At 39.6% G+C, this 19,618-nt stretch overlaps 1 protein-coding gene across 2 annotated transcripts in view; it reads right to left on the bottom strand.

Annotated features, from left to right (window-relative positions):
• Positions 1–19,618, bottom strand: part of nphp4 (nephronophthisis 4) — a 198,305-nt gene that overhangs the window by 112,338 nt on the left and 66,349 nt on the right. For both annotated transcript variants that reach the window (XM_042491381.2, XM_088082428.1), the window contains exon 8: positions 15,622–15,757. In XM_042491381.2, coding sequence (XP_042347315.2) covers positions 15,622–15,757 — 136 coding nt within the window. The remainder of the gene's footprint in view (positions 1–15,621; positions 15,758–19,618) is intronic.

Here is a 19,618-nt window from a genome sequence, read left to right as displayed (position 1 = left end):
TCTCTGCGGCATGTTGCCTCCCTTGCCTGATCCTCAACTTCTCTTCTTATTGTGAAAAAGGAAAAGGGGGCCTCCAGGGAGGAATGACCTCCCTTACAGACCGCAAATCAGATAAATATATCACGGCCAAATCCCGATGACGTTGCTGTGCTTAAGATGTTTGATTAACATTTAATTGACATTTGTATGACATTTCAAACCAGAAGCAAACAAATATATATCTGGCTTCTTTGAGGTTGAGGTCCAGTCCAGCAGGAGGACTCTGTGTTCACATGTCATGTAATGTCAGTCGTCAAGGAAACGAAGACCAAGGGAAAGGTTCATAAGGTCAGGGGACAGTGTCATTGTGATGAGGGTATTTTAATGAGGATGTGATTTGGGGAAAGCTTCACAAGCTGCTTTTCATTCAGCAAACATCATTAAAGCCTGCAGGGGCACACAAAAACCGTGCAAATACACACACAAAAACTGCACACAGCCACACACACAAACAGCCACTTAAGGGAAGTCACAGGAAAAACACACAACAATCTATACAGCGTGTACCTGTCGCTGAGCCAATTAAAATCCAAACAAGAGTCTCTGTGGCACAGAGGAGAAGCTGTACGCCAACACCTTTAATAAACCCAGCCGCTAGCCATGTCACTGTTCTCTGCTCCACATACTGTATATCCTCCATCCCCTGGCAACGACATCTGACACACAGCAATGTATAAATAGATAATTGAGAGTGATATTTGTTGTGTCATCACAAATGGAAATATTATTTAACATTAAACACAACGTAGATTTTTTACTCTTTGAAACCTGATGGAATTGGCTTCATTTCTTTCAAAAATATGGAAAGAGGGCGACAAGCAACTTAACAGTTGGCCCAAAAATTTGTAAGAAATAAGTAAAAAAAAAAAAAAAAAAAAAAAAAAAAAAAAAAGCTTCAGAAAAAAATGACCCCAAGTGCTAATAAAGACTTTTTTTTCTGTAACATAATTTTTAATTACATAATCAAGAGAATTATAAATATAGTTTTCTGGACATTTTTTCCTCAGTTTTTGATAATCTCTAATAATCCCTCCTACAGTCAATATTTAGATAATTTCCTCACTCACCCTTTATTTATTTTTTTCAGTTTGCAGTTTGCGGGACATTTCTTGACAAGCTGCTCACTTTGTTTTTTTCCTGTGTTTTTCAAAGAAATCAAACCAGTTTTCTCAGGTTTCCAAAGTTTAAAAGTTTAAATGGTAGTGAAAGGCATCTGAATGCAGCACAGGAAAACTGAGGTCGATCCAGGTGTTAAAGGGTTAAACAGTCACTAAGCCATAGGTCCAGGAGACTTTTCAACATACAACTGAAGTAGTAGCTCAGTATTTACTTTCTAATCCTACTGTAATCAGGTTTTATCTGTTTATTGCTTCTACTGGAAGTGATGTACAAAATCAGTCCAAATGGTCTGATTAAAACATTAAACAGAGTACCTTATCCTTTTGTAAAGGCATATGAATGTGCTCAAATTAGCATGACAGCACACCCTCCAAATCACTAAAAATATTACTCCGCCATTTCTTAGTCACTGCACTAGACATTTTACGATCACAGTAACGTTTATCAGGCGGGGTACAAGAAGCATTTTAGTGCAATATCAATGGATATCAGTTACACAGCATCACAATGCCAGCATCAGATGCTCAGGAAATACACCTGGCATTATAAAACGTAACAGCCAACTGACTAATGGTGTAAAGTATACACACAAAGATGATATTAACCAGCATAAAACACCATATTCTGAACAGACTCATAATAAACACTGGCAAAAAGTGATGTGCATTATGAAACATATGACAGCAAACTTAACTGCAAACTAAAAATTACTCAGTCCAGCATGAGGCATGATGGAAAACACAAGCTAAGTGATTGTGACAGCAGTAAAAACGTGTTTGAAAAGCTAAACAAAAGTTAAAACCCTTCAAAAAGAGACTGAAGCAGAACACTTCGTTAGATAAAAGCATGTTGTGAATTTTAAAATGTATGTAATAGAAATGGGTGAGTTATAAAATGTGGGCATTTTAACAAGGGGCTCTATGGGGATTCAGTTGCTTCTGTTTTTGGCAGTTCTGCAGTGACTGGCTGTTTGGGCAAAAAAGGCTACAATGTAACCACTTGGGGCAATATACCCCATCCAATAAAATACATCCAATAAAAGGTGCTGACAGGTTCAGAGTATTATTACAAATGTCAGCATTATGGAAAAGATCTCTACAGAAGTCAACCTTTTTTTTCTAAAGAGAAATATCCTTTACATTTAACCCGAAACAGCCTTAAAATTGCCATCAACAAACCCACAGACTCCATTCAAATTAGTGTGTATAAAGCCAGCATATTTTCACATCTAACTAAGTGAATTAGAGGTTTATCTCAACCAAGTCTGGGATCAAGTGGAGTCTGTGATTGATAGAACATTGGAATGATGAACCAAGACAGCTTTTGAGAGTTTGAGAGAGAACTTATGTTTTACAGTGATTAAATGATTTTGTTTAATGGAGTTCAGTGGCCTTGGCGATAGCAATTTCCATTTTAAAGTGGACGTAATTTTACAGTGCGAACATGCCTCATTGCAGCCTGTTTGGCCGCTGCGTCTGCAGAAGTCTCACTCAATACTGGACCAATTTCAAAAACTGTTGTTCCCATTTGTCACTTAGACACAAAATCGTGGGAAAATAGGATCCAGCTTGAAAAAGACAACGCCCAAAAATTAAATGTGAATAAAAATGAACACAGGAAGACAAAATCAGCTTAATCTTTGAAATGTTAAGTCGCATGCATGTTCGAATTAGTATCACTGGCAGGACCCAGCAGGCCTTTATTTGCAAAACATCCATAGACCAAAACTAAGAATGGTAGATTTGTGGAGAAGTCTAGGACATGGATTAAATAAAAGACAACTAAGGCCTGTATTTTTTTCATTTTCATAGGTCAAAAACCGTGTGGTCTAGGAGCCCAGTAATTTGCTTGATTTCAGATGGTGCATTAAGTCACTGTTGGCTAAAATACTTTCCAGCACTGACACCGTATAATGCCACATGTCTGACCTTGATGTTTGATATTTGTAGCAGGATGTTTTCCAGTGCTGGCAACTCTCTGTCCGGTCACGCTTCAGAATATGTGAAAATGCATGAAAAAGTCTCAATGAGTTCCGTATCCACTGCTCTCATTGGTCTCAGTTATTTGGAAATTATTCTCCGTTGCCCCTCTGACAGCTGACAGATGATTTTGGTTCTTAGTTTTAAATCAAACAACAGACAGAAAATAAGAAAACATTCATGAACGCAGCCCAAGGCATTCTGTAGGCGGCGACCACCACAACAAACATCTCGGACTTACTGATGACCGTGTTTTCTTTGAACAGCGATGTTGCTTTATAAAGCATATGAGATATGGGCGCGCTGCCAGATTCAGTCCTGTGTCTGCATATATCCAGATGAGAGCTTAGTAAAGGGCAAAATAGTGAGTATGTTTAAAGGTCATGCATTTATGGTTACGCTTCCTCAGACGCCCAGTAATCGTGTGTGCCATTCGCCGCGCCCAGTCAGGGTCAAAGGTGACACAACATGAAAACATGATGCTGGTGACACATTCATCACTGGTTGCGTTGCTGGCCCATTTACTCAAATAGAGACCCCATTTCAGTCCATGACGCATATCACAACTGTCAAGTTCCTTTCTCAGCAACACAAGTTTGCTGTGGTGTAACAGCTCCGGAGAGCCGCCAATTACTGTTCCGAGGATGTGATTCGCATCTGACAGTCTCTGAGAAGCATAACGGTGGTTAGTGAGAGGATGAAACCGAGTATCTGCTCTCTACACGTCCCTCCCTTCCCCTCTTCTCTCTCCATCTCGCTGCTTTGCTTCCATTCTTCTGAGGCTGTGACCTACGAGCAGTCACTCATCCTCCGTGTCAGTGTTTTGGATGACTGCTGCTGTCACGCCTCCCGACAAATTGTTTCCTGGCAAAAGGACAAAGCCACACGGGCCGGCAGCGCCTCGTGCATCCACTTCCCCTGGACCGGCCCCTCCATTAGCAATGAGCTAGTGCTTGTCAGCGAAAGAAGTCAGACAACAATAAGCCCCATCACCTTGCATTAAGCCCTATGCAACTGTATTATATTGCTCAATTGATGAGCGGCACAAACGGTGAGGAGAGGCGGCACAAACGGTGAGGAGAGGCAGCGATCGGCAGGCAGGAGCAGGCCAGAGATGTCTCAGATGAAGTTACGGCTGGGCTAAATTGGTGCTGACAGACCACAATTAGGAGAGCTGTCGTCGCCTCGCATCAGTTGTCATTGACCCAAGTATTCTCACAGTGAGTAAATCATGTACTGTTGAAGGCGTCCACTTACACTTTTGAGCGGGTAACTTAACACATGATTTACCACGATGGACACCAATTTTTCACATCTCAAAAAGATGAGTATCTAAGGATCTAAGACAAAGGTGATTAAAAGGGTAGAAGCATTTTCTCTGGGACAGCACCAGGGCGTCTGCCAGGGCTTGTGTATGTTGTTGCTGTGTGTGTACTTTCGGGGTTCATGGCTGACGGAGCTAGGGGTCATTAAGGAACCGTCTCCAGGTTTCCTAAAACCCACCATATCTGCTTGACTATGGCAGACTTCTTCTCCGGCACCATATTATGTTATTTTTGAAGTTCTTTTGCTTTTCTGTATGGTTACCTTTTGCTAAGGATGTAACAATATATCGATTTTGCAATATTGTGATAAAAAAAAGTCTTAATACTGTCGTGAGACTGACGATATCTGTGTGATTATAACATATTTATCCTATAAGCAGATATCTGCAAATGTATGCAGAATTTGTCTGCAAAGGGATAAGATTTTAGTGTCAGAATTTGTAGTCCGAGTAGTATTGACCAATCAAATTTAAGAGGTTGGTAAAAAATGCAATTTTCAAAACTCAATGGCTATTGTAACACAACGCTGTGTTCACAGTACAAGTGACACAGCAACAGTGTGCCCAGCTACATTATCACAAAGTTGCTGCTCAAGTGTGCTCAAGTGTTCGTTACTGTTGTTACATCATCAAGGGTTGTGTGTGTGTCTGCTAATTGCCACAAAGCACCTCGACTGAACGTCTTCTAATGTTTGTATTTGGTCATAAAAATGTCTATGCTTATGACCAATGTCTGAGTCTCAACATCTCTTCACTGCTTCAGTGGAGCCTGAATAAAGTTGAGGGGAGCTCAATTTTCATTTGTAGCACATCACACCCGTCAGCAGTGACAAGCACCAGGCGTCAGTTTCTAGCGTCATGTCAACAGATTCCACTAAAAACAAATTGTAGCCTGTTGCTGAGTCACTCATAGTTTGAATGCAGCATAATATAGAATTGCTGTGTGCGGCAGTGCAATACACAAAAAGACTAAAGTAACATTAGGTGCAGGTCTTAACATAATTAACCTTTTTTTTTTTTTTAACCTTCCCTTTTATGAAAAATTACCTGCATTCATAAGCAGTTATCTGATTATAGAGATTAGCTGTAATGACATGCACAAGGAAAAGGAAGTCTTGGCCTGAGTATCAGCTTGCTACACTTGATATGCCAAAATACTGGCTGAGGCCCTGAGGCTTTATCGTTATCAGACCGATAGCCAGTGGGTTCCTATTAGTGACATGTATATACGAAAGAGGGATCATTTTTTACTGTGGGGAACATGGTGCAAATGGACAGATTATCCACAATAGAAAAGACCATAAAAACACAAAATGTAACCAACTCTGTTGTGGTTTTAAGCCATTTTGGTTTTGAACATGACAGTTGGTTGTTGACCTTGACAGGATAACAGGTGGTTGTGTCTAGGAGGTCTTGTAACTCCTGTCCCTATACAGCTATGGTCTCTGGGATTAAGATTTGAATGGCCTTGATTTTTCTCCAGCTGTTCAGTCACTAATTGTGCCTAATACATAAAACTCTATGAAGGTTCAAGGCTAAATCCCTGTCTACTAACAAAGACAGCGATATGTATGCACATTCTTTATCAGGTGTATAAAGCTGTACATAATGGTATATATCTTCATTATTATGGAACTGGGTACACATTAAAAATCTGGTACCATCTGTTTTGTTTTGTTATGGTGGTTCTTTTGTATTGCACTGGGTGAAAATCAAGGTAAATAGAACTTTGTTTGTGTTTTGGATTGACTGAGCTATCAGTGTGTGTAAATCAAATCGTAATATTATATCATCATATCCAATTAATACCATGTTTTATACCGCCAATCAGGATAGCACATAAAAGAGCACTTATGTTAATAACATAATAAGAGATGGAAGGAATCAAGGCTACCCTCATCTTATTCTGGGGCATCATAATCACTGCAGTGAGCGGAGCAACTAATTGCAGCTCTCGACTACTACTTTTACCCGGCCTTCCTTTTCCCTTTTCAGGTTTCTTCTTCAATAGGTGGCAGAGTGATGTGCAAAAAGTGTGACTGGATTGTTTATGGGAAAACAGAGTTACCGTGTCCACAGCCCATCAGGGAATTAACAATAAGAGGGATGCTGGGTAATACAATGGAGCCCTTGATGAGAAAAGTAATAAAGACAGACAGGAAAAACAAAGGAAAGCAAGAAGACAGGAAGTGGACATTTGACTGAAAGAAAAGTTGATTATTTAAAGTTCGTTGACCCAAGACACACTCTGAGAAGAGCCTATCAGTCAAATTCCCAGTTCCTCTCCTCTCCCTAGCCTCCTTAATTTAAATTGTTATCTCCATCCCTCTGACTGCTGCTAAGGACCATGAAAGAAGTCCGCTCAAAGGCTCTGAAAGAGAGAAAGTATGCGGCACAGACAGACAAGACAGAAAGAGCAACCCGATAATAACTAAAATCAAAAATACCAAGGAGGACAAATGACGACACAGCATGGTTTTCTTTCTTCATAACCAAAGGCAATGAGGGCAATTTTGTAAAAGGAGGCCATCCACTTTCTTTGTCTTAAAGTGAGAAGCAGACTGGCTTTTCAACACAACGAAGATGAGACATGCAGGCAGTCTCAGAGCACCAAGTGATTGCCTCTGGATTGCAGCGGTTATGTTAAAGGAGAGATGGGATTTCAACAAAATTGTTTTACTCCTTTCACCCACCTTAGCCCCCTTAAAATACATCAAACGACATAATTCTATTTAATCAAAGGAAAGAACAGCAGTAAGGCAGACTGCATGTTCCTGCCCTCCGCCCATCCAACACAGTCCTAAAGCAGATGAGGCTTCCTCAACTTGCACTACACAGCACCATCTAGTGGCAAAGTATACAGTCAGAGGCAGAGCAACAGGGGAAAAAAACAGGTTTAGTGCTCCATTGTCAAGGTCTCTCAATGAGAGGATCAAGGTGTCACTGGTGGGTGAATCCACACAGACAAAAGGACAGTGTTTCAGCCATTTGTTTGTGCCCACTGCCAACAGACTAAACAGAAAAAAAACAAAACATTTATATTATTATTATCAAATCACAGAGGATTATTTTGAAGTATGAGACAAAACATTATATTTTACTACATTAATTTGACATTCTGCTATCCTAAAATGCTATAACATATACATGCCATTTTTTTCAGATCTTTTTTTGGATCATTATATGTCGTGTGTATGTTTTATAGGGCTGTGAAATGATTGTTTTTTTTGACTATTTGCTGAATTTCAAAAGTCAAAATTCATCACATTTTCAGTTCCACTATTTTGCATTTCAAAACAGATTTGTAGTCTATATTGAAACAATAAAGCAATCCTTACCAGATTGTCTTAGGAATCAAATAATAGCAAAAAACTGCATGAGATTAGCATAAAGTGGTCATGTCTGTGCAGGGGAGACTCATGGGTACCCATCTAACCATTTCATTCTAATATCTTGAGATTAGAAGTCAAGAGACCCCTGTGATATGACCAAGACCTTTTTCCATTGCTTAACTTTACTCTAAACTTTAAGTAAAATTCCATCAAAGACTCCAGCCATAACAAATGAAAAGGCGAGAGCATGCAGACACTCCTGTCAAAGCCACATTCAGGTGTTTTGTTTTTGACTAAAAGGCCTCAGCGGTTAAAGGCCAAAGTAACTTCATTGATTTTTGCAGGTTAAATACCACTACAGTTCCACAGGGGCCTGAGAAGTCTCAGAGGAGACAGTAGTGGCAATCAGACATGAAACTTTACATTTGTGGTTCACAAGTGGTGTCAAGTGCTGCGAAGTGCTGTTGACAGCATGCAGCTGCCTGCCCTGAAGGCACACCTCAGCTCAACATAGCTGTAACACCTCAAAAGCATCACATCTCTGACAACTATGACACAGTGCAGGGGACGTGTACACTATCCCACCACGCTCGTCTTGGTAGCCGAAGATGCAAACGCTGAAGTTTTAGCAGCATGCTGATAATACTGGAGCCTTTTGACGCAGTGGTTGGTTCAGGTGAGACTTCAGGTGTCACGACTGCTGCTGTCTTCAAGAGGCATTATACATCAAACATTATCAGTCAACACAGAGGCAGATCGGGCTCTGGATTAACAATCACAAATAACACACACACACACACACACACACACACACACACACACACACACACACACACACACACACACACACACACACACACACACACACACACACACACACACACACACACACACACACACACACTCCCACACACAGACAGAAATTACTCTCCTGCTAAATATCTCTCACCTCATCAAACATTCATGCCAGAGAAGGCGAAGGTGGTGAAGTTGAGAGTGGTAGGAGATTTTTTTTTTTTTGTCACCCACACAACAGTTTTTGCTAAGCTATTCTGGGAGGATGTAGACAGATATCAGTTTGATGGTTCCATCAGGTTTATTAGAATTTCTCAACTTGAGTGAACTTTGCATTGAAAGCAAAGGAAATGTACCCAAATGGGTGCATAACCATTCTCAATAAATGTCATGGCAATCTTTCTATTGGACTGAGAGATATCTTGTGTGCAAAGTTGATATTTTGGACTAGAGCTGGTAGGCGCAATAATAGAACTCATTAAGTGTCCAAAATAGAAAGAGTGAAGTGATATCACGAGAAACTCTACAACTAAAACTTACAAATGCAAATTCTTTGCATTGAAGCTTTGCTTAATCATTTATCTATACAGTGCACTGTGTTTCACATGGATGATGATTTTTACCGTCACACAATGCTTCTTGGACAGGTGATTCGATTGAAGGGTACAGAATTGCAAAATGGAGAGAGAAAATGGGGGTTAACAGAAGAGACAGGCCATAAAAAACAACAGAACGTGTCCAACGTTAACAATCATTTCAAGTTGGAACAAAACAAAAACTCTGTACAGTGAGTCTGCTGTAAAACTGAAAAAGCCAACCATAATACCAGAACATCAGTGCTTGAGCATCTAAGCAGAAAGTATTCAGTATACAGTATACTTACGCTCCGAGCAGAGGATCAGATCAGCTGCCATTTAACAGACGCTATATAATTGTGATTGACAAGTTATGCCTTTGTTACTGTTTAGAAAGCATTGCTGATACCTATGTTATATGTGTCATCAGCGGCAGACATCATTGTGTTAAACGTCACTCCTGTCACGTCTCTTTTGGCCTCTTTTTTTAATTTGAAATCGCACACTGAAGAAAAGTGTTGCTGTCGTCATTTGGTTCTGCTTAAAAAAAACAGAGGCATATAGAAGGGACTTTGTAGTGGCTCTATAGCACGATCTCTGTGTAGAAAACATTTGTCTCACAAACACACACACACACACATTTTCTAATTAATCAATTGTTTAATCAGTAGAATACTTGATTATTTTAAAAAAAATGATAGCTCTAGCTCTTAAAAGGTTCATTCTTTTAGAGCATGAATGCGCTCAAAATTTTCCGAGAATCTTCCTATGTCTGCCCAATGGTGGTACATGAGAAAAGATCAGGAGGTCATCAAAAACATTAGACCTCATCGTTTGGGGAACGTAAACCCCTGCAGCAGATCTAATGTAAACCTGGCCATAAGTTGGTGAGACATAGTCTGAAAAAAAGTGCCAAGATCAATTGCCAGCTTCCAAAAAAGTACCTTTGGAAACTGGTGAAATGTTCAGTGGGTTGGAAAGACCACACAGGGTGGTCTGCGTTGCCCAGTCTATACTTTTTCAAAACCAACAAGCACACAGCAAGCACACAGAAACTGGCCAGGTGTTCATAGATGGGACGATGGGCAGAGCCCTAAATGTGCTCAAGATTCTCTCCAAATGTCTTGTATTCCTTCTTCCTTGCTTCCCGCTGTGTTCATTGCACCAATTGCCTCCATGTTGGCAGCAGTGGGGTGGCAGTTTGCTTTCAGAAATGAGTCTGGCAGAGTGCAACTAAAACCTGAATCAAGTTCTGAACAATGGCTGGGCCACATGGAGCCAACAGAATCATAACACACACACCACATCTGTGTTCTGATTGTGAATGCAAAGTTTTGCTTTCTGTAGCCTGTTCATTAGCCCCATTATTTTGCCTTTATAACTTCCTTCCTCACTTTGACAGCCACTTCCTTTTTCCACTTTCAAAAAAAGCCATTTTGAAAACAGTATGTCCAACTTTGGATATGTGATATGGTGGACAACACGCTGTGCAACCTTGTTCATTTTGAATATAGATAAGTCTCTAGACTACGTCATTCACAAGTAGGACTAAAAGTCTAAGTATGCTCAAGTTTATTTCCAAACCAACGACTGAAATAAATGCTTATAATGTGAGAAAGCAGTCTTATGATTTTAGCCATGCTGGCAGTGTAGCTCTGGGGATAGCGAGGTCAGTTGGTCAGTCAGGCTTTGATGATCCCCTGACATTTAATCTTTTGCTAACAGCAGGTTGACATTTGTGATTTTGAGTGAAATGTTTTGACAACTGTTTGATGGATTGCCCTAAAAATTGGAACAGACATCAGTGTCCTTGTCAGGATGAATTGGTGATCCTCTGACTTTCAATCCTGTGCCGTCATCAGGTCAAAATACAAATTATCCAACTTTGTGACCAAATGGATGCAAAACTAATGACACTGCCTCTACCTTAGCTGCTCACAACGTCATTAACGTACCTGGAGGCTTGTTGTTTTTATGAATTCTTAATTTTGTTCTCAAAGTCACAAACTCCCGATAACATAGGAATGTTTTAGTATTTGAGTCAAATAAACCAACACACACCCCCAATCAGGGCTTCTGTCAAGAAACCAGGTGTGTAGGAGTTTGTTGGCAAAAACATTTGAAGCTATTTGAATAATTCTCTATATTTGCGTGCCTTCCCATAAGCAATGTTTACTGCAACTTTCAGATAACAGGCATATCATTTCTTAGTTGGGAAAATGATATTCTTGATCATTCAAATTGTGGTATGGTAAATTAGAATTTGCTTTACTTCATAAAAGATTGAACAGCAAAGCAGAGTAAAAACTGCAAGCAACAAAGATGGCAAACTGCTACTCACTTGTGATATGTTTAATACTTAGGAAAAAAGCTCTTCTGTAAAAACTATTTTTCCCTACACTACATCCATCATATGTCAACAAGTCCATGAAAAAAAAACACTCTTATCCATGGTGAAAACAAAAGAGGGGAAACTGTCCATTTACATCAGACTGATTGGCTGTCAAGTGGTTACAGGGGTAAGAATGGGTGAATTAATACATAAATGCAAATGCACCATGGCGCTCCGATGACCGAGTGGCTGGCTGTATTTCTGCTGCTTTTAATTGGTGATCTGGTGACCCACGCTTGTATAAAGTATATCACGCAGTAACACAATGAGAGCCCAGCCTTGGCATGCGTTAAGTGTTGAAGGCTCACCCACGCACATAATTACCACCGTCTTTCTGAGGTTTTCCATGCCATGAGCGGTTAAGTGGTGCGGCTTGAATTTGGAAATGACTTCCCCGGGGGTGTGTTGACTATGTCAGTCTGTACCAGGTGCCATCTACTGGTCTTTGTAATTCATATGGACAGAGGGGAAACATGACAGGACTTCAGATTAGGACTCAACTAAATTATGATATTTGGTGGACAAAAGCTTTGGACTTTTTATGTTGAAATGGAATATTAATTTAGATATTTAGTAACCATACTGCCTAACGTGGCAGTATGGTTACAAAACCTTTTGACTTGCTTATAAAAGACCATTTACATCATCACACAATACTTTTTTTCATATACATAAGAGAGTTTGTGTGTCGAGCCTCCTGCTCTATGAAAAAATAACTTATCTGACCAACCAAGAATCAAGTAGCACTGAACAGCAATGTCTGAGCATTATATCATCTTTGATTGTAGACTTATATCTGTCCACAACATCAACAGACCAACACAGCAGGTCGATCAACTTTAAATGACAGGCAGCCCAAGACACTGATTACATGCTGTTCACTGTCAACTATTACAGACAGCTGCAAAGTGGAGAGAGCTATGGCACAGAAAGAATGTTTATGTACGGTAGCTGTGGAAAAAAAAATCTGCACTGAAACTGAAAGTCAGGTATTAACTCTGCAACCATAAATTAATTAAATATCTAGTTAGCCCTTTAATGACAAATTAAAGGGCTAACTAGATTTTTATTATCTGTAATACAGTCCAGCTGATTAGGGCTGTGTATTGGTACTCAATATCTTTAAAATATCAACCAAAAACCCTTTACTTATTGTATCATAACTTCTCCAATACCTGCATAAAGTTCTTTTTACACCTGGAGTCTGATCCCAGATTGTTCCAATGTCCTGCCAAATAAGGAAACTTTCTGTTGCTGCCCTCTCTGGAGCCACTCTACAATCTGCAAACAGTCAGTTCAGCGTATTAAATTTGGGTGTGTCATGGTCTGGTCAAATCATCATGACTTGTGCAGAGCTCACATTCCCCCAGCAGCATCGTAAACCAATTATTTTTAGGGAGGTGAAGTTGAGTGTCATATATTTGATAGAGCTAGCAGTACACCGTGCTAAGATGCCACAAAAATGTTCAAAAGTATGGCTACACAACAAGCCATGTCAGTCATATCATAGTTACCAAATAAAGGACTCAATTGGTATTGGTATGCCTTTCAGGACACAGATATTGGTACTGGTATCTTAATTTTTTTTTTTTTTTTAAAAAACAGCCTTACAACTGATACTGGATTTTTGAGGCTCATGCAGATACCAATATTGAGAGTTTAAAGAATAAATTTGATTTTATAGACAGATTGTAGGACATCTGTTTTCTGCAGTGCAAATTCTTGTTGTATGTCAGCTGCTATATACTTTTGTTAATCATTTCAGTTTCATCAGTTTTTCACTTGTTTCTAAGTTTCATATGAATAAACTATAGGTGTTAGTTCATAGGCATTATAATACTTATTAAAGACCTATATGACTCACTCAAGCAATAAGTGGGAAAAAACAAACAGTATCACACTCCCAATTCTCAGAAACCCCTGGCAGCATATTTAATTCTCCACATTTCCCAGAAAGCCTTTCAATCACCCTGAAAAACTTTCCCCATACAAGCAGTGTTTCAGCAGTGGCAGAAGTGACTGTACAGTAGACCTACGCAGTGAGTTTTTTTGGGAATAAAGTGAGTCATGCCCATAGGCTGTGAGTCAATGATCTTAACCATCACCCTGGCAACATTTTGGAGCCTGGAGTTTGAGTTCACTGGCCATTGCCACTTTGTTACTTACTGGAGCTAGAACATCCTAACTTATGCTAAAAGGTGAGGTTAGACAAAGTGGCAACCACTACCACAGCTTTAACTCCTGTCACTTAAAACTTCCCTGTGGAGTTTTTGACCTCCCGTACACAAGGATGCACATGAGTACACACACCCACGCTGGTGACCAGTTACTCAGTCCTACAATTTCACACTATATTCCACTGATCCACAGGTGGTGGTAACACGCTGAGATATGCTGCAACGTTCCAGCAAAGAAAAGAAAGAGGAAGACTGCAAGCTCGTAAACATGGATGTAAAGAAAGCGAGATTAAAAATACTTAAAAGTAGGAACAGACAAGGTTTGGGGTTTTTTATCAGGTTTTTAGTTCGATGCCTGAAATAAAGTCTGTGTTTAACATAAGTTTGAGAGACTTTTAAGTTTGGTTCTATGACATAAAATACATCAGTAAATACCCAACTTATGAATTTTGAAGGCTTTAGATGTATTAAAAGAGGAAGCTGCTAACAAGTGGGTGAATGAGACAGAGCTTCATCACGCTGAGCATAGCTTTACAGCCTAGTTGTGCTGGTGACATTGAAGTCATGTGACCTTAGTGTAGTTCGTTTGTAGCCTAACATTAGTTTTTTACTTCTGCCAATTGCATTTGCACCTCAGATATCATAAAAGTGGTGCGCATATGCGAAGATTATCTTGCTGAACAAAATGTTTACTATCAAAAACTTTGTTTGTCACAAAGATTATTTTCTGCAATAATCCAAAATCCAATGGGATTCTCCCAAAAAAATTTGGGAAAACCAGGGAACCAGGGTGATGCTAACCCCCATGCCAGCATCCAAAATAACATCAACCCTGATGCAATCCACAGATATGCCAACCTAATACACAAGAATGTTGGCTTTCTAACATACATTTATACTCTTTGGTAACTGGGGATAAGGCTTTGGTGGAATCACAGTGTTATGGTATACCAGGGTATTTAGAAATCCCAAAGGTATGTTTTTCAATATCATCATATATACTGTATCATATCACTGGTGCTGCACACTTATACCTCATATATAGCATACCTAAGTGAAATATCAGGAAGGTAGGAAGGTATAAAAGGTTAAATACCATCCAAGCTTACTGGGGATAGCTACTAATAGCTACCAGTTTGTGCGATGGATATCATACCACAGCAGCGGACAGAAGGACATAGTGAAAGCCAGGCTTACTTCATAATGATAAAGGAAAAAAAAGTCTATTTTTCCTTTATAAACTCAACTTTGCAAATGTTTGATGAGGAAGCATTTTGCTGAGCAAAACACAGACACAGTACATTTTGGTGAGTAACACGAAGACTTAGTAACTTTTCAGTCGAGGTGTATTTTAACAAAAGATGAAAAATAAGTTATTGAAACTAGACTTTTTTGCAAAATTTCAAGAGAGACTGGGCAGTTGTCCCGATGAAAGACCCAAAATGAAGGAATAGATGAACCTCCTGTTGATCAAATATATTACAGTGAGGATAAGAAGCAAGCTGACAGCTCTGGTCAGTTCATCATGATTGGATTCTGGTTCCTTACTTCAGTCTCACACGTCCATCCTTTCATCTATACTTTCAGTCTTTCTTGTTTACATAGGCTCGTGGCCAAGGATGCCTTCAGTAATTTCCTCTGAGAGTAAGAAGCAAGAGATGGATGGAGTGATACTCCAAGGACAAGAGAGAGGTGGCGCAAGAACAAAGGCAGGATGAGGAGAGGACAGAGAGGTGTCTTTGCTACTTGTATAATTGTAAATACCTGTTTGAGCTGACTGAAGAGTTCATTCTGTTTTGTCCTAATTCCATCAAGAGGTTGACTTCAGACTAGGCGCTGGGTTTAGGATTAGCATTAAGTATGGTGAAGTGTTTGTGCATTCCTCTTACCATCGTCTCTCGGCCAATTGGAGCAGAGAAGACAAACTCCAGCTGGAAGACAATTGCCAGAGCTTGATGATTGGTCAGCCGAAGCTCCAAGCTGCTACGAAGGCCCAGCATCTGAGGGAGGGATGATGTTGCTGAACTGAGGAGACAGGAAAGATACAAACACATATATAGTGAGAGTGGAGTGTTAAGAGGGAGAGAGGTGCAAGGAAAGATGCTATTATTGGACAAACATAAAGCTCATTTGTGACTTATGTGCTTTAAAGCCATTACTGACAAAAATGATAATGTCTAATTTAAATGTAGAGTGCCCTTATTTCTTTTAATAGAGTTTAATTTGTATTAAAAGAAAAGAAATCAATGTGTTGGGAGGATTTACACTCGCTCGCTGAATGTTCCCTGGCAAGCACTGGCCTCCTGTGTGAGCAGTGGAACAGCACTCTTGGTATTCGTCATTCACAGTTTGCATACACCATAGGCGGGAGCATACTGTGGAGCGCCGGCGTGTCACGAGGTGGGGCCGAGCGCCTTTTCTCTTTTTCGCTTCACGGACTCTCTGGAGAACTAAACAAGCGAGCGTTTCAGAGTTTTTTTTCCACTCTCTCTTTCTCTGCTGTCTGGAAGCACCAGGCATAACACAAGCAAGACAGACTGTCAGCCTTCAAAAGCAGCACCCCGAAAAAAAAAAATCATAATTATTGCCTTGACTGTTGTTATCGCACTAAAACCACTTTTACAGAACACTTTCTTCAACAAAGAAAACAGAACATAGCAGATCATATAACTTTTGTTGTTAATTTGATGATGATTGTTGTTGCCCGTATAATGCAGTGATTAAGCGCCAATTGTTGGTTAGCATGTAACTGTGTTGATTATGCTTACCCGTGTTCTAGCACACAATCTCATGCCTGTAAGACACCTGTGTAATCACCACATCAGCTAGTGTCTCATTTGAAGTAGCAACCACAATGCACTTTAATTCAGACCATCGCCATTCAGTTGAGAGGCTGCTGACTGAGTACAGGAAGAAGGTGACTGAGATGGAGGAACTTCTCCACCAGAGAGACACTGAAATCCTGAATCTCAGACAGGAAAAGGAAGATCTCTCTAGCAAACTAACAGAGAGCACAAAAGAGCTGAGCAGCAAAGAAGCCACTCTCCTTCAGAGTGAAGACGCCTGGAAGGCTAAACATACCGCTTTGGAGGAGAAACTCAAAGAAAGCCTGGCTGATAAAAAGGACGAGCTGAAGGAACTGAATGAAAGATTGAGAAAGACCCTGGCTGAGAATCAGATGAAATGGGAAAAGTTGGAGATTGAATACAGGAATAAGGTTAACCAGATGGAGGGACAGATCCGAAGGTGGGACACTAAATTCCTGGATCTACGCAACGAAAATGACATTCTCTCTAAAAAGCTCGCTGAGACTGAAAAAGAGCTCAGCAGCAAAAATGCTGACTTCCTCCAGAGCAAGAGAGCCTGGCAGGCCAAATACAGAGCTCTGGAGGAAAACTCCCAACAAGACCTGGTTGAGAAACACCACAGCTGGGAAACCAAAGAAAGACAAATGCAGGATGAGAAGGAAGACCTTGAGAATCAACAATCAACATCCAACAAGAAGTTTTTTCGCAAGAGGAAAACAGATGACAGACAGACAGAGTTACAGAGAATTAAAGACAAAATGCATGCAAAGGAAACGAAAAATCCCCCAAAAATCAATCAGGCAAAAAAACAAAACAAAAATAAATTTTAAAAAATATATATTTTTTTTTATTCTGCCTCCCTGAATATAAATATACTGTACAAATACAATTTTATGACATTATGATAAATAAGTAGAAATAGTACTAGTATCTGATTATGTTATGGTTTACCCCTTAGGGATGGTTTGCTGCATAGGACACACTTTTTATTCTTTTTTTTTTTTTTTTTTGATAATTATGGCTGTTTTTATGCATATGGCATACATTTTAGCAAGATTGTGTATTTTTGTTTGATCTTGGAATTTCCAGCTCAGCTCATACAATAAGTCTAAAATACACTGTGTCAACAAAGTTCATACTGTTAAGTGCAAAAAACATGCCAGTGAAACAAGGTACAAGGTACAATTAGTCATTTTTAAGACATATTTGAAGGGTAAAATTAATTAACATTTGATATTTATGATGAGGACTATAACATTTTTTTATAGCCTGATTTTAAAGTACATTTTGTGTGCAGATTCTGTGATTGTTGGAACAGTAGGTGGAGGATGACAAAACAAGACGAATTTTGTGGGCTTTGTTTTGTTTCTGATGACTTGTAATGTTGTGTGTTTTACGATTATTTAAATATTGTTCATTTAAATGGAGTCTGGGTTTGGAAATAGCGATTTTAGAAAAAAAGGTGCACCTGTGTAGGGATACTTTTCAGAAACTGTCAGAAACCTTAGCCCTTCAGCGACAAAAACAAAAGCGCAAACGTGCCCCGCATGGCTAGATTGCAGCCTGTTCTGCAGATGCTGACTGCAGTGGTCTCACTACATAATGGACCAACTTCAAAAATCATTGTTTTCTTTAATTACTTAGATACAAAAACTTGAGAAAATAGGATCCAGGTTGAAAAATACTTGACATACTCTTTAAGGTATGACAAATTCTGTGCAACTATAAGTATGACAAATATTACTTTACAATATGAAAAAAACAACATGTAAACAAGTTCCCATTGAAACAAAATCAATTTCATCATTTCTGTTACAGCAGCCAAGAGCACCCCCAAATCTCAAACCTCTTATCACATTAACATTTAGAAACCCAAAAGTTGCTTGCACACAGCTTTTCTGTTAAGATTTCTTGTGACATGTTGCATTGTAGTTTTGTTGTATTTTGCATATTATCTGTGGAAAGAAAGGTGATCTGTTGTGACGGGATTTTTGTATTCTCTCTACATAACTTGCAGGAACAAAATGCTCAAGTAACAAGCATGACATACCTGCACAATGTTAAAAAAAAATAAAAAATGCAGTTCTGCTCAATGGCTCACTGATGTGCCCTGACAGCTCATTAATTGAAACTGCTGGCTGTTGTTTACTTGTGCCGGTCAAAGGTTCACTCGCTCTCAGCATTCATGTTAAGAAATGCTTCCAGTGGTTCAGTGGGGTGTAATGGGATATTTTTGACAGCTGGTGTACCCAAAGCACAATAAGTTACAAACATATCTGAGGGAATCTGGCTATTTTACAGTCCCCACTGATCCATTGGTAAAGTGCAGCGACCAGCTCTGAATCTAAGGACCTGAATTTGTGGAAATTGGGTTTAACAAAAGTAATGAGTGTGCTGTAACATGCAACCATCTTAGGGTATACTCTTTTTTTAGCTGCAACCAGCAATTCTTTTGCTTTTGCTATTGGGGCCTGTGTCTACATAAAGTTTTTTTTTTTCTTCAGCAACGGTGTCTTGTTTTCAACTGCTCCCTATGAGGAGCAGGCATCTGCGGCAGCTTGCCCATCTGTCGGAGTAGCTTTTCTGCTAAAAAAAAGTTATGTGGACACAGGCACTTTGTTGGTTGGTCGGTCGAAATTTCCCCACCCTTTCATGACTACAGTTTTTTCCCAAGAAGGCTCATATTTGGCATGAATGTCAAATCTGTTTGTGTGTGAAGATGTTTGTTTGTCTTCATGCCAACTGGCTAAAAGGGCTGTGATAATGGGGGAGCCTATTGCAAAACTGCGCCTAACTTCTAAATGGATTTACTTAGCATGACCAATCTGCATAGGAACACACACTAACACACACACCGATAGACATAAACACACACACACACATAATTTTGCCATGTCCTGCATAACTCATAAACCTGTAGTTCTACACACTTGTGGGTGGTGCAGCTCTGTATTCTGTTGGTCCATCCGTTTGTTGGTCCACAAAGTAGTGTTACCAAAAATATTGATTTACTGGCACATGTAGATTCTTAATACCTTAAACAGTTTCAATCTAAATGAAATACAAATACTCATTTTAC

The sequence above is a fragment of the Plectropomus leopardus genome, chromosome 9 (genome assembly GCF_026936395.1).
Source record: "Plectropomus leopardus strain MGB_pleo_1.0 chromosome 9, ASM2693639v1, whole genome shotgun sequence".
NCBI classification, from domain to species: Eukaryota; Metazoa; Chordata; class Actinopteri; order Perciformes; family Serranidae; genus Plectropomus; species Plectropomus leopardus.
Note: the sequence above shows the minus strand (reverse complement) of the source record. Positions and strands in the feature narration are given on the sequence as shown.